Here is a 13,903-nt window from a genome sequence, read left to right on the forward strand (position 1 = left end):
AGAAAGGGAGAAAGACCTCCACGTTTTCACCAGGACCTCCCCGAATCCCATGGCCTAGGGTTTCTGAAGGTTCCATGATGTAGGCATCGTTGGTTAAATCATTGGCCACTGGTTATGGAATTCAGTTGCTGGGGACTGGGTCCAACCTTCTGATCGTATATTCAGTTCCTCTGGCAACCAGTCACCATCCTCCCAGAGTTGTTACTGAGCCACACCCTATTTTGTTCACTACACCAGACGCCAATCACTGAAACAACAAATTTTGCAAACCCATAAGATTATATCTCCTTGGGCCGGGGATTTAGCTCAGTGGTTCAGTGGCCTTGCCTTGCAAGTGCAATGTTCCAAGTTCAATCCCTGGTACCAAAAAAAAAACCAAACAAACAAAAAAATTATATCACCTAGTGACATTATAGCCATCTCAGTTTAAATAAATACCCTCTATGATGTTTACACAGCACCAAAATGCATGGCAATGATTGTCTGGGACTGCAGGCATTGCTTCACATACAGGACATGACCTAGATGTCGCTACAGCTTCCACCACCCTGTATTGCACCCCAACTCTGGAGCTCAGGATCATTTGTTGTTCACCACTGGACTGGCGCTGTTTTCTTACTGAGCACCTGAATAATAGAAGAAAAGAGCTCCAAAAGGGAAATATCTGATGACCATCTCAAGTGTATCAATGCAAAGCCAGGACCAGAATGCCAGTGCCCCTTTCTTCTGAGGACACTTTGGCCTGAATCTCTGATTCATGTCCACGTGGCAGTGCCAGGAAAGGCTTTTGCTCTGAAGTACTCAGAGGGGACAGAGGCCCAGGACACCATGAGGTCTCCCTGGCTCCCACTGGGCCAGTGGGTGACCTCGGAACTCCGACTGAACACAAGGGTCTGGTCATGTGAGTGAGGAACTACCGTCAGGACCTGGCCACAGATACCCAAGAAGCAGGAAGTGCCTGAAATCAGAGCTCTTTGGGGAAGCACAGAGCACAGGGTGCCTGGAAGGGAGCCAGAGATGATGTGGGGCAGAAGGCAGCCATGAGAGGAACGAAGGTCTACACTGTGGGTGACCAAGCCCTTCCGCTACAGCTGGCTACTTCTGCCTTTGGAAGGTGTTTCGCAAGCCTTGAGAATGTAAATGTGCATCTGCACAGGGTGATGAAAGCGACGAGAGCCAGAGAGGATGGAAGAGCGGCTGTGGGCCCCCACACCCACTCGCTCACAGCTCACTCGCACAGATGGGTGCATTCAAGGGGCTGCCTCAGAGACCACCTGACCCCCGTGGCCAAACGACGAGTGAGTAGTGGCCTCTGGGGAAAGAGCCTGACTCGGGCAGGGGACAGTGTGGGGAGAAGACTAGGTCTGCAGGAGATTTGGGGAGGCAAGGAAGCCCCTGGTCCCCCATGGGTGTCCTGGTGGAGACCACAGGCCAACACCTAACACACTGGTGGATTGGGTTCTTTGCATCCCTCCGAGCCCCCTGAAGCTTCCTTGACACGAGAGGAGGCAGAGGGTGTGGGATTGAGACAGCGGCCTCAGCTCGCCCTTCTCAGAGCCCAGTGTCTCTCTTGCATGCTTTGAGGCAGGAGACCTGGGTTTGGGGGTCTCTGTGCTTACTGGGAGGAAAGTAATCCTGAAGCCTCTGTCTTCTCTGGAATGTGGAGGGATGGAAGGGATGGACTTAAAGGGGGGGCCTTCATTCCTTCATTCCTCCTCTTTGACAAGAAGAGGGGGAGAGGAGGCAGGTGGCCTGACCCCTGGGCTCTTGAAAGAAGGGAAATACTTAGCATGCTTCCTGGGGCCTTTTTCAAGGTGACAGGCACCCCCAGAGCCTGAGCAGGCCCACCTATGGCTCCATCTCCAGCTCGCCACATCCGGGGCCACAGCAAGCGCCTCCCCAGCAGACCTACCTAAGCAAGAAGATCCCCATCCCGGATGCAAAACCGGTGGGAATGCTGGGAACTTTCCAGGTTGCAGAGATCCTCTGGGATCTCACAGATGGGGGGACTGGGCATCTCCTGTGACCATGGCAAGTCTCTTTCCATTCTGAGCAGCAGTGGCAGACAGAAGCAACTGCCCTATATCTGCTCATGTTGCCAGCCCTTAGCTGGACCACTCCAGAGTTGTCTAAAAATGAACAAGTCTCTTTCCAAATAAATCTCAGCTTTCCTGAGAGGGAGAAGGGCCTGAGGCAATTTAGGATGGGCACCTGGAAGGATTTGCTGTAAGGCAAAAATGCTTGGACCCAGGCTGCGGTCTAAAAAGAAGCAGAAGAGGCTGTAGTCTGGTGGCTAGGACCTTGTCACCTGCATTGCTAGAATCTCCAGCAGATCCCTAGGTTGACAGGCCAAGCCTGGATCAGGGTGGGGAACTACTGCACCCTCAGTGGACCCCAAAGAGGAGACCCTGTAGTCCAAGAAGGGGCAGGGGAGAGAGAAGCTGGACCAGGAGGCTTGGCCCTCACTAAGCACCATCTTGGGGCTCTGAGGACCACTAAGCCAAGCCTGTGGGAGGCAGGCAGGTGAGGTACAGGCTCACTGTGGAGGCTGCTGACCATGACCTGACTCTTCCAGAAAGCAGATCCACTAGGACTCAGCAAACCCTGCCAATTCCACCACCCCGTGCTCTCCCCTGTGCCCTGGAAGAGGTGGCGGAGCTCCGGGAACGGGCAAGGAGGACAGGGCTGGCCTGCTGTGCTGAGCTGAGGACTGGCCAAGGCCAGCTGTGGTAGCTGTACCCGGGGCCAGCTCCCTCACCACTCCTCTCACATTCTTCACTTTTACCCCCTTCATCACCCCCAGGGCACATTCAGCCTGCGGAAGCTGTGGGCATTCACAGGACCTGGCTTCCTCATGAGCATCGCTTTCCTGGACCCGGGAAACATTGAGTCAGACCTTCAAGCTGGCGCTCTGGCTAGATTCAAAGTAACTGATGGGGGCTTGTGTGAGGACCCGGGGGGAGAGGTGACCTGGGTGTCCAGGTCTTCACCAGGACACCCAGGCTAAGAGGGCAGAGACCGCAACTTGCCCTGTTTCCCCCCGGCAGCCACAAGGAGCCAGCTTCAAGTGCAAATGGGCCAGAAAAGGGTTCCCAGGGCAGCTCTGAGCATGGGGAAGGGTGGTCTTTCCACTTCGGCTCTCCCACCCTCTCTCTCCCCATGGCCTGTCCTTCATCCGAAGGTGCCACCTAGTCTGGGTCTCCCTAGGATGACCCCTCTGCTGAAGGTTTCCCCTGTCTCCTCACAGCTGCTTTGGGTACTGCTCTGGGCCACAGTGCTGGGCTTGCTCTGCCAGCGACTGGCTGCCCGGCTAGGCGTGGTGACAGGCAAGGACTTGGGCGAGGCCTGCCATCTCTACTACCCTAAGGTGAGCTTGGGGCCTGGGGCCAAGAAGGAAGCACAGATGCCAAACCCCGAGTAGCCATTTCCAGCTTCCATGATCAAAGAAACCGTGACCTCACCCAGGCACCTCAAATCCAGTTGCTAGATAGAAAGTCTGAGTCTCAGACTGAGAAGGACAACAGAGATGATAGGGTTGTTCCACAGACGGCAGTGAGCTGCGGCAGCCCCGAATGCTTATTGCTGGGCTGGGCCTGGGGACTTGGCTGCTGTCAGGGCCCAGTTAGGAAAACTGAAATCACACCGTGATCTAGTTCAAAGGAATTTCGTCCAGGTATCGAGTCACTTCAGGTGTTGAAGGGCTAGAGGAGCAAGGGCAGATGGTGCCGCCAAAGCTTAGAAAGCTGCTACATCTGTAGCTCAAGCCCAAGAGGCACCCAGCACACAGTTTTGGAAAGAAAAGTGGGCTAGGAAGGCAGGCTTGCTCCTATATAACAATTCTCAGCCCTTGGAAACGACAGCATATCCCTCCTGAGGGCAGCACACCCAGTCAACTAGTAACAGTCCTTTTTTTTTTTTTTTTTTTGGTACCGGGGATTGAACTGGGGGTCCTTGTACTTATGAGGCAGGTATGTAGCACCCTTTTTTTTTTTAATCTTACCGAGTTTATTGGTACTTTTTAGGTATACAGTACAGTTACATTCATCATTGGGATCTCGTACCTTCACACGATAGGTCTTGGTTCTCATTTTTTCCCCATTCCCCTGCCCTCCCTACCCTGCCCCACCGTCCCCTATTTACAAAGACTTTGTTTCCATTTTTTCCTTTTCTCATATTTTTTCTTGTCCCTTATTTCCTTTCCCCTACTCTTCCCACTTCCCCTAGCACCTTTTCTTTATCCATTCGTCTATTGATGGGCACTAGGCTGCTTTCCTATTTTGGATATTGGGGCTTGTGTTGCAATAACCATGGGCATGGAGGTATCGCTCTAGTCTTACTTTGCTGATTTTAATTCCTTCAAGTATATACCAAGGAGTGGTATAGCTAGGTCATAGGGTAGTTCCTTTTTCAGGTTTTGTGTGTGTGTGTGTGTGTGTGTGTGTGTGTGTGTATGTACAGGGGACCAAACCCACAGGTGCTCTGCCACTGAGCTACTTTTTTAAAAGATTTTTTTCAGAGGCTGGGAGTGGTGGCGCACTCCTGTAATCCCAGCACTCAGGAAGCTGAGGCAGGAGGATCACTGTGAGTTCAAGACCAGCCTGGGATACACAGTGAGTTCCAGATCAGTCTCAACTACGTAGTGAGACCTTGTCTCAAAAAAAAAAAAAGATTTTTTTTCAGAGTCTCCTAAAGTTGCTCAAACAGGACTTGAACTTGAACCTTCCTGTCTCAGCCTCCCAGAGCGCTGGGATTACACCATAACACTTAGCTCTATTTTTAGTTTTTTGAGAAATCTCCATACTGATTTCCACAGTGGCTGTACAAATTACAGCCCATCAGCAGTATAGAAAAGTTCCTCCTCCATATATGCACCAGCATTTATTATTTTTCATATTCTTTTTTTTCTGTTTTTTTTCCTTTAAAATTTTTTTCTTTTTCATATTATCGATGATAGTCACTCTGACTGGTGTGACATGGAATTTTAATATTGTTTTATTTGCATTTTCCTAATGGCTAAAGATGTTGAACTTTTTTAAAAAATGCTTATTTGGCCATTTCTACTTCTTTTGAGAAGTCTGTTCAATTCATTTGCCCACTTATTGATTGGAATTTGACTTTTTGGTGTTTTTTGAGTTATTTATGTATTACAGATATTAATTCTCTGTTGGAAGAGTAGCTGGCAAAGATTTTCCCTCATTCTGTAGATTGTCTCTTTATTCTTTTGTTTCCTTTGCTGTGTAAAACCTTTTTAATTTGATGTATTCCATTTATTGATCTCCATCATCAATTCTTGTGCTGTTGGAGTCCTATGAAAATAGTATTTGACTGTATCTATGGCTTAAAGTGTTTTCCCTATGTTTTCTTCTAGCAATTTCAAACTTTGGGTCTCATACTTAGGTCTTTGATCCATTTTGCACTGATTTTTGTACAGGATGAGAGACAGGGATCTGTTTCAGCCTTTTACAAGGATATCCAGTTTTTCCAGCACTGTTTGTTAAAGAGGTCGTCTTTTCTCCAATGTGTGTGTGTGTGTGTGGTGGGGTTTTTTTTGGTTTTTTTTTTTTGCTCATTTGTCAAGAATCAGATGGTTGTACTTGTGTGGATTTGCCTCTGTGTCCTCTGTTTTATTCCACTGATCACATTTTTTTGTCTTGTTTTGCCAGTACTATTACCGTTTTTGTTACTATGGCTTTGTAGTATAATTAGAAATCTAGTGTTGTAAGTCCTCCAGCCTTGCCCTTTTTGCTTCGGATTGCTTTGGCTATTCTGGATCTTCTGTGTTTCCATATGAATTCCATGATGCGTTTTTTTCAGTTCTGTAAGAAATGTCATTGGAAATTTGATGAGGATTGCACTGAATTTGTAGGTCACTATCAGTAATGTGGCCATTTTATTTAATTTTTATTTTTATTAGTACATGTTTGCAGTACATAATGATTACATACACTATGGGGAGTTGACACATGTACATAACACATCTTCATTCTTTTTTCACCTCTTTTCCTTTCTCCCCCCTCCCTCCATCTCTTGGTCACTTTAGTTTTTGCAAAAGATCTATCTCCCTGTTTCCTTTTATTTTGCTCTTTAATTTTGTTTTTTGTTTTTTTTGTGTGTGTATGTTTTTTTATTTGTTTGCTTTTTGAGACAGGGACTCACTATGTAGTTGAGACTGACCTGGAACTCACTGCAGCCCAGGCTGGTCTCAAACTCACAGCAATACTCCTGCCTCAGCCTCCCGAGTGCTGGGATCATAGGTGTGTGCCACCACGCCCAGCTTGCTGTTTAATTTGTTTATTATGAGTTTCTCATATAAGAGAAACCATGCAATATTTAACCTTATGTGTCTTTATTGCACTTAACATTATAGTCTCCAGGTGCATCCATTTTCTCTGCAAATGATGCATTTACCCTTTTTTATAGCAGAGTAGTGCACTGTATATAAATACCACCTTTTCTTTATCCATTCATTGTCGATGGACATAAGCTACTTCCAAGATTTAGTTATCATGAGGTGTGCTGCTATGAAGATGAGCATGCATGAATAACTCTAATATGATCTTTTGTAAAGATAGCCAGAAGGGCAACAGCTGGAGCAAATGGAATTTCTAGTTTTACTTTTTTGGGGGGGTACCGGGGATTAAACTCCGGTCCTTGCATTTGTGAGGCAGGCAGTAGAACCACTGAGCCAAATCCCTGACCCTCTAGTTTTACTTTTTTGAGGCATCTCCATACTGATGTGCATAGTGGTTTACTAGTTTACATCTCTGTCAGCAATGTGGAAGATTTCTTTGTCCCTCACAATCTCACTAGCATTTGTAACTTTATTTTATTTTTGGCTTTTGGGGATAGGGACTTGTTATGTAGCTCAGGCTGTCTTCAAACTTGTGGCAACTCCCCTGCTTCAGCCTTCTGAGTGCTGAGATTACAGGAATGCATTACCACACCCAACTTATTATTTGATTTTTTGATGATAGCCATTCCTTGTGATGGAATCTCAATGGTGTTTTAATTTGCATTTCTCTAAAAGCCAGGGATGTTGAAGACTTTTTCATGTATTTATTGGCCATTTGTATTTCTTTTTTTAAAAATTGAGTTTATTGGTACATTTTAGGGATACAGTACAGTTACATTCATTGTTGGGATCTTGTACCTCTACATGACAGGTCTTGGTTCTCATTTTTTCCCCTTGTCCCTGCCCTCCCTTCACCCCCTCCTCCTCTCCCCATTTACAAACACTTTATTTCCATCTTTTCATTTTCTCACTTTTTCTTTTCCCTTATTACCCTTCCCCTACCCATCCCACCTTCCCTACACCTTTAGCCCTTTTCTTATACATATTAATACACTCCTAAGTGAAATAAATAAGTCACACATGTGTATTTCTTCTTTTGAGACATATCTATTCATTTCAGTTGCCCTGATTATCTCTTTTATTGGGGGGTCATCTGATTTTTTTAGGGTTTTTTTTTTTGTTTGCCATAATAAAGCCTTATTCTTTAATTTCATTTATGTTTTTCTTTTTCTTTTATTTATGTTTCTCACTATGTAGTTCAGGCTTTGAACTCACTACAGAGCCTGGGCTGGCCTCAAGCTCACAGTGATCCTCCTGCCTCAGGCTCCCGAGTTCAGTTCTTTATATATTCTAGATATTAGTCCTCTGTCTGAGGAATAGCTAGCAAAATATTTTTCTCATTCTGTAGGTTGTCTTTTCACTCAGTTTGTTGTTTAATATGGGTATCTTAACAATATTTATGGTCATAGGAGGTCTTTCCATATTCTAGTGTCTTCAATTTCTTTCCTCAGTATTCTCTATTTTTCAATGTACAGGTCTTTCACCTTCTTGGTTAGGCTGGTCTTTAGGTGTTTTTATTTTATTTTGAAATGATTGTGAATGAAATTGTTTTCTTGATTTCCTTCTCAACTTGCTCATTATTGGTGTATAGAAAAGCTTTTATTTTGTTTTGTTTTGTTTTGTGTTTTTGAGACAGGGTCTCACTATGTAGTTGAGACTGACCTGGAACTCACTATGGAGCCCAGGCTGGTCTCGAACTCACAGCGATCCTCCTGCCTCAGCCTCCCAAGTGCTGGGATTACAAGCATGTGCCACCATGCCAGGCTGGCTATTGATTTTTTAATGATTTTGTACCTTGACAACAACTTACTGAATGAAGGAACATGTCCTCCTTTAGGTGCCCCGAATCTTCCTCTGGCTGACCATCGAGCTGGCCATTGTGGGCTCAGACATGCAGGAGGTCATTGGCACAGCTATCGCACTCAATCTGCTCTCCGCTGGACGGTACCACTCCAGGGCTCACATGCCTTTCAGTCCAAAGGTGTAGGGAGCTGCCGCTTCTTCCCCAGGCCGTATCCCTCCCGAGTCCATTTTATCCCGAGGTCCCACTGACATAGATAAGGCTGAGGCTGAATTTGCAAGGATGTAAAGTGTCTCCTCTAAAGTCACATAGATGTGAGCCATACAGCTTGAACCCTGCTGTGCCTGGTCCCTAACCTGGCTTTGCCCTTCCTGGGTTCTCTGTACCATTTCCCATACACTCCACCCCCCTGGCCCTACATCCAGGCCTTGGTTCCTGCTTGAAGGAGCCTGGATTCCCATCCCTGAGGTTGGGAGTCCTAGACCAGGTGGGCTGACCTAGGCCAATGTGGTTTCAGAATTCCGCTCTGGGGTGGCGTCCTAATCACCATCGTGGACACCTTTTTCTTCCTCTTTCTGGATAACTATGGTGAGCGACTTGCGCGGTACAGGACCAGAGGGGCCTGATGTGGGCGGAGCCTGAGGACCAGCTCACCCGGAAGGGGCGTGGCTCTGCCACTGAGGGGTCGGGCTAGCTGAGAAGCTTGCTTTGCTTGGGCTTCGGTTTCTTCACCTATTTATTATCTGGCGAAAAGAATAGCACGGACGTCATAGGGCAGTGAGGTAATAGTGCAGGTTAGCCCTTGGCACAGTCCCTGCAGCAAAGTGCTCAGAATATTAGCCATTATAATTGTGTGTGTTACAGGGTTTGTTTGTTCTGCCCCTTTGCCATGCTCCTAGGGTTGCGGAAACTGGAAGGATTTTTTGGACTCCTTATTACCATTATGGCCTTGACCTTCGGCTATGAGGTGGGGAGTCCTACCTGCACCCCGCCCTCCTTCTCTCCCATCCTCCAGCTTAGCCCCAGGGGCTGGGGGAACAGCCCCTACCCAGTCCCCTGGCTCCCGGAATTCTGTGAGCATCCAGGACGGGTGTCGGGGGGGGGGGCTGACCAGGCTCTCCCCACAGTATGTGGTGGCGCGTCCTGAGCAAGGGGCGCTTCTCCGGAGTCTGTTCCTGCCCTCCTGCCAGGGCTGCGGCCAGCCGGAGCTGCTGCAGGCCGTGGGCATCGTTGGCGCCAACATCATGCCTCACAACTTCTACCTGCACTCGGCCTTGGTCAAGGTGAGCAGAGAGAGGGGAGGGAGAGACCAGACACCCGCTTCCTAGATCAGGCTGGCTCCTTCCTTCAGGGTTTGAGGTGGGAGCTGAATCATTGTCTATTTGTTAACCTATAATAATAAAGTTTGTCTGGTGTGATGTCACACACCTGTAATCCCAGCACTTGGGAGGCTGAGTCAGGAGGACGGGAGGCTCCAGCCCAGTCTGGATAACTAGTGACTTAGTGGGACACTGCTGCAAAATGAAAAATAAAGAAGGCCTGGGGATATAGCTCGGTGTGAAGGTTCTGGGTTCAACTCCCAGTGCCAATAAAATACATAAATAGGAGTTGAGGTTTGAAGGGAGCATGGGTAGAAGTGTGAGGGTGGGGACGCTGAGGTGATCCTGAGGGACTCAGGCCTTTACCTTGCCTTTGGCTTTCATAGTCTCGGGAGGTAGACCGAGCCCGCCGGGCAGACATCCGGGAAGCCAACATGTACTTCCTGATTGAGGCCACCATCGCCCTGTCTGTCTCCTTTGTCATCAACCTCTTCGTTATGGCCGTCTTCGGGCAGGCCTTCTACCAGCAAAGCAACCTGGATGCGGTGAGACCCCTTTTCCCGGGCAGACCCAGCTCCATACACGAGGCAGTGGAGCTTTACCTGGGATCCCAGGCTACATGACTGCCTCCTTCTAAGTCTCTGCCCCAGGCTACAGGCCTGATCCTGTCTCCTGATAATCCCACTGTCAGAAGAGAAGCAACATTGGCTGAGCAAATAATTACTGAGCATTTGAGAGAGACTGGGCGGCTCCTGGACTGTGGGGCAGAGCAGTCAGTGATGTGCCCCATGTAGATTGCATAGAGAAGAGGCAAAGAGACAGGAGAGAAACCAGTGCTACACAGGACCACAGAGAAATGGAGCTGTCGTGAAGCATAACTGGCAGCTGGGAGCGGGGTGGCCAGGAAAGCCTTCTAGTTGGAAGTGACACTTTTGTAGTGACTGAGCAGGTGCTGGCAGCTCTTCCTGGCTCTTTGGGATTTGGATCTGTGTCTGTGGTTCGGAGTGGAGCCATTACAACTGCCAGCCACTGTTGGGTGCTTACTTAACGCTGAGCATTGTGGGGGAGGCGTGGACGGGCCTCTTGGGACAACTGGCCTTGCTGTGTGATCTGGGATGGTGGCTCATGTCCCTCCCTGGGTCTCATCCGGTCTTTGCCACAAGGAGAGAGTACTAAATAGTGATTGAGAGCCCTGCCAGGCATCTGAATTGCTTCTCGGTGGCAATTCCAGTTCTTACGAACCCAAGAGAGGCTGGAAACCGACCCCCGCGTGAATTCTTCCCAGTTTTAAACGTTGGCAAGAAATTCTCATTAAAGACAAAAAAACTCCAAAAACTTGAGATGCAGTGGGGCACTCCTGTAAACCCAGCACTCTGGGAAGTTGAGGCAGGAAGATGGCAGGTTCAAGCCTAGCCTGGGCAATTTAGGGAGACCCTGTCTCAATATAAACATAAATAAATAGGGTTGGGGATGTAGCTCAGTGAGAAGGCCTTGGGTTCAATCTCTAGTTCAGAAAAAGAACGGTAGAAAGGAAGGAAGGAAGGAAAGAAAAAAATGCTAGTCAAACGCGGATGAGGGCGGATTCAGTCTGGGCCACCGGTTTTGACCCCCATCAAGACCAGGGGAGCTGCTTTTCCAAGACTGAGTGTGTGCTTCCAATCTCCCTGCTGCTGGCCTGCAGTTCAACGTTTGTGCCAACAGCAGCCTCCACGACTACGCCAAGATCTTCCCCAGGAACAACCACACAGTGTCTGTAGACATTTACCAAGGAGTAAGCTCTCGGGTTGTGCGGACGCGGAGGGTGGAGTCCGGCCCGGCTCTCGCCACGCCCACATCGGGGCGGAGCCTCATGGGCGGGTTCACATTCTGACCACACCCCTCCCCACAGGGCGTGATCCTGGGATGTCTCTTTGGCCCTGCAGCCCTCTACATCTGGGCTGTGGGTCTCCTGGCTGCAGGGCAGAGCTCCACTATGACGGGCACCTACGCGGGGCAGTTCGTGATGGAGGTGGGCTGCGGGGCGGGGGGCGGGTGCTGTGGTCCAAGGAAGACGGGTACATTTCTAGGGCTCGGACACTGGGCCTTAAAGGCAGCCCAGAGCGCCGCGCTAGAAAATTGAGAGGTGGGACGGGCAGCTTGGGGAAGCCGCAGGTACAGGACTACCAGGAACCTGTTCCCAAAAGCCTGTTCAGTCCTTCCCCCATTCCTTTAACACGTGCTCTATCCACTGATAACGCACCAAGCAGCCCCCATTTTAGAGATGGGAAACCAGTGTCCTCCAGGCGGGAGGTGGGCTGAGAGAGACAGAGGGTCCCTCTTCAGGAGCTCCCAGGCTGCCCTCATCAAGGTGCTCTCCTCCACCCAGGGCTTCCTGAAGCTGCGGTGGTCTCGCTTCGCCCGGGTCCTCCTCACCCGCTCCTGCGCCATCCTGCCCACCGTGCTGGTGGCTGTCTTCAGGGACCTCAGGGACCTATCGGACCTAAACGATCTGCTCAACGTGCTGCAGAGCCTGCTGGTGAGGCCGGCCGGGGGTTTAAATAGAAACATAGCAACCCCTGTATCCTAAAGCCACTTGGCCTTGAGGCTCACGGGACCCCATAGCCACAGGGGTAGGAGTCGCTGTGATTCCAGTTTTACAGATGGGAAAACTACGCACCAAATTAGTTAATCCCTGGCGGAGCTAAGATTCACACCCGGGCAGCCCCCACATTCTGCTCCTGTGGTGAAAGGCAGAGGAGCAGGCAGGTGGGGAGAGGCTGCCAGGCAGAGGCTGTGGCCCCATGGCTGTTCCTCCCCCTGCTGGAGGAGGTGTCAGTCCCTCAGCCTCAGCACTGGGGGACTCTCTGCAGCTTCCCTTTGCTGTGCTGCCCATCCTGACATTCACCAGCATGCCGGCTATCATGCAGGAATTTGCCAATGGCCGGTGAGTACTCAGCAACCCAGAGGTTGGGACTGCTATTATCCCCATTATCCGAATGAAGCAACTGAGGCTCAGAAAGGCGAAAGAGTTTGCTGAGGAACTGGGCATAGTGTTGCATGACTGTAATTCCTGCATTCTAGGAGGCTGACAAGTTCCAGCCCAGTTTGGACAATTTAGCAATTTAGTGAGAGCTTATCTCAAAAACAAAAGTAAACTAAAGGGCGGGGCTGGGAAATGTAACTCAGGGTGAAGGCCCCAGGTTCAGTCTTCCATGTCAAAAAAATAAATAAAAGAACTAGCCCAAGGCCACCCAGCTAACTGGCAAGTGGGGGGTGGGGTGGCAGGACGAAAATCTAGGGTGGAGACTTTCCAGAGCCTGCACTCACTCTACCTCACCCGTTGTCAATTCCTGCCACTGTGGAACCTGGAGGGCCAGGGGAAAGGAGTGGGCAAGGAGTCTCTGCTTCTAGCCCCACAACCCACAGAAGAGGGCTGTGTGTATCCCGTCCCCAGCTCCAGGCCAGCTGGCCACAGGAGGAGGAGTGGGGAAGGTGATGCCTGTGGTTTGTCTGCATCTGCCCATTCACCGCCCTCCTGTCACCCAGGCTAAGCAAGGTGGTCACCTCCTGCATCATGGCCCTGATCTGTGCCATCAACCTCTTCTTGGTGGTCAGCTACCTGACCAGACTCTCCCACCCTGCCTACTTTGGTCTCGTAGCTGTACTGGCCGCAGCCTACCTGGCTCTCACTGCCTACTTGGTACTGTACAGCCAGGGGAGCCTTGGGGGTGGGGGAGGGGAGAACGTGCCACCTGGGGGGAGGGGAACCCAGCCCCTTCTGCTCTCATGGTCGCCCCTCCCCCAGGCCTGGACCTGCTGCATCGCACTCGGAGCGACCATTCTGACCCATAGCTCCCACCAGCACTTCCTGTATGGGCTCCATGAAGAAAAGCAGAAGGATGAGGAGAGCTCTGGATGAGCCCCGACGCAGGGTCTGGCTAAGAGGTGGCCAGAAGGGAGCAGACTGGCTTGCCGGACACCCACAGTTGCAGCCAAACACTTTTGGAGGCTGGCCCAGTGGGGTCCTTGAGGACTTGCTTTTTTTAGTTTAGATAAATGCTTAACCTCTGTGTCTGTGTCATCTGTAAAACGGGGATAACCACCACTTTGACATGAATGTAAAGCACTTTAACACAGTTCTCAGTTCTCAGCACTTGTGGCTTTTTATTTTTATTTTTTTTTATTTTTTTGTACCGGGGATTGAACTCGGGTCCTTGTGTTTGCAAGGCAGGCCACCACCGCTGAGCTAAATCCCCGACCTATGGCTTTAAAAAAAAAATCATTTAAAAATATTTATTGACAGAGGGTGTGCAGGCCTGTATTCAGAGCTACAAAATGCCAAGACAGGAGGATCACAAGTTCGAGCCCACTCTGGGCAACTTAGAAACTTAGCGAGACCCTATTTTTAAAAAGTTAAAAGGGCTGGGTATACAGCTGAGTGCCAAAGTTCAA

The 13,903-nt window shown here is 49.6% G+C and overlaps 1 protein-coding gene across 4 annotated transcripts; it reads left to right on the plus strand.

Moving 5' to 3' along the window:
- Window positions 1–1,025: 1,025 nt before the first annotated feature.
- Window positions 1,026–13,521, plus strand: Slc11a1 (solute carrier family 11 member 1). Of its 4 annotated transcripts, none has more exons than XM_010611916.1 (16): window positions 1,026–1,064; window positions 1,157–1,298; window positions 1,815–1,948; window positions 2,804–2,926; window positions 3,248–3,367; window positions 8,190–8,296; window positions 8,671–8,741; window positions 9,053–9,120; window positions 9,281–9,436; window positions 9,859–10,017; window positions 11,154–11,243; window positions 11,361–11,480; window positions 11,838–11,987; window positions 12,322–12,395; window positions 12,998–13,151; window positions 13,257–13,521. In XM_010611916.1, exons 1-16 carry the CDS (start codon window positions 1,041–1,043, stop codon window positions 13,368–13,370), a joined length of 1,806 nt encoding a protein of 601 aa, XP_010610218.1. In that variant the 5' UTR covers window positions 1,026–1,040; the 3' UTR covers window positions 13,371–13,521. The 4 variants fall into 4 exon arrangements, with proteins under 4 accessions (XP_010610218.1, XP_033620523.1, XP_010610220.1 ...); XM_033764632.1 differs by having other exon boundaries at window positions 11,090–11,243; window positions 13,257–13,378; XM_010611918.3 differs by lacking the exon at window positions 12,322–12,395 and having other exon boundaries at window positions 13,257–13,378.
- Window positions 13,522–13,903: the final 382 nt, after the last annotated feature.

This window comes from Fukomys damarensis, unplaced genomic scaffold, assembly GCF_012274545.1.
Source record: "Fukomys damarensis isolate Sample0158 unplaced genomic scaffold, DMR_v1.0_HiC HiC_scaffold_16, whole genome shotgun sequence".
Taxonomy (NCBI): domain Eukaryota; kingdom Metazoa; phylum Chordata; class Mammalia; order Rodentia; family Bathyergidae; genus Fukomys; species Fukomys damarensis.

Excerpts from the sequence above, each read along its gene's own strand:
- Slc11a1 (XM_010611916.1), top strand. The coding sequence starts at position 1,041 with ATGAGAGGAACGAAGGTCTACACT. Across the intron at positions 1,949-2,803 it reads CCATCCCGGATGCAAAACCG|GGCACATTCAGCCTGCGGAA; the intron begins GTGGGAATGCTG and ends CATCACCCCCAG. Across the intron at positions 11,988-12,321 it reads ACGTGCTGCAGAGCCTGCTG|CTTCCCTTTGCTGTGCTGCC; the intron begins GTGAGGCCGGCC and ends GACTCTCTGCAG.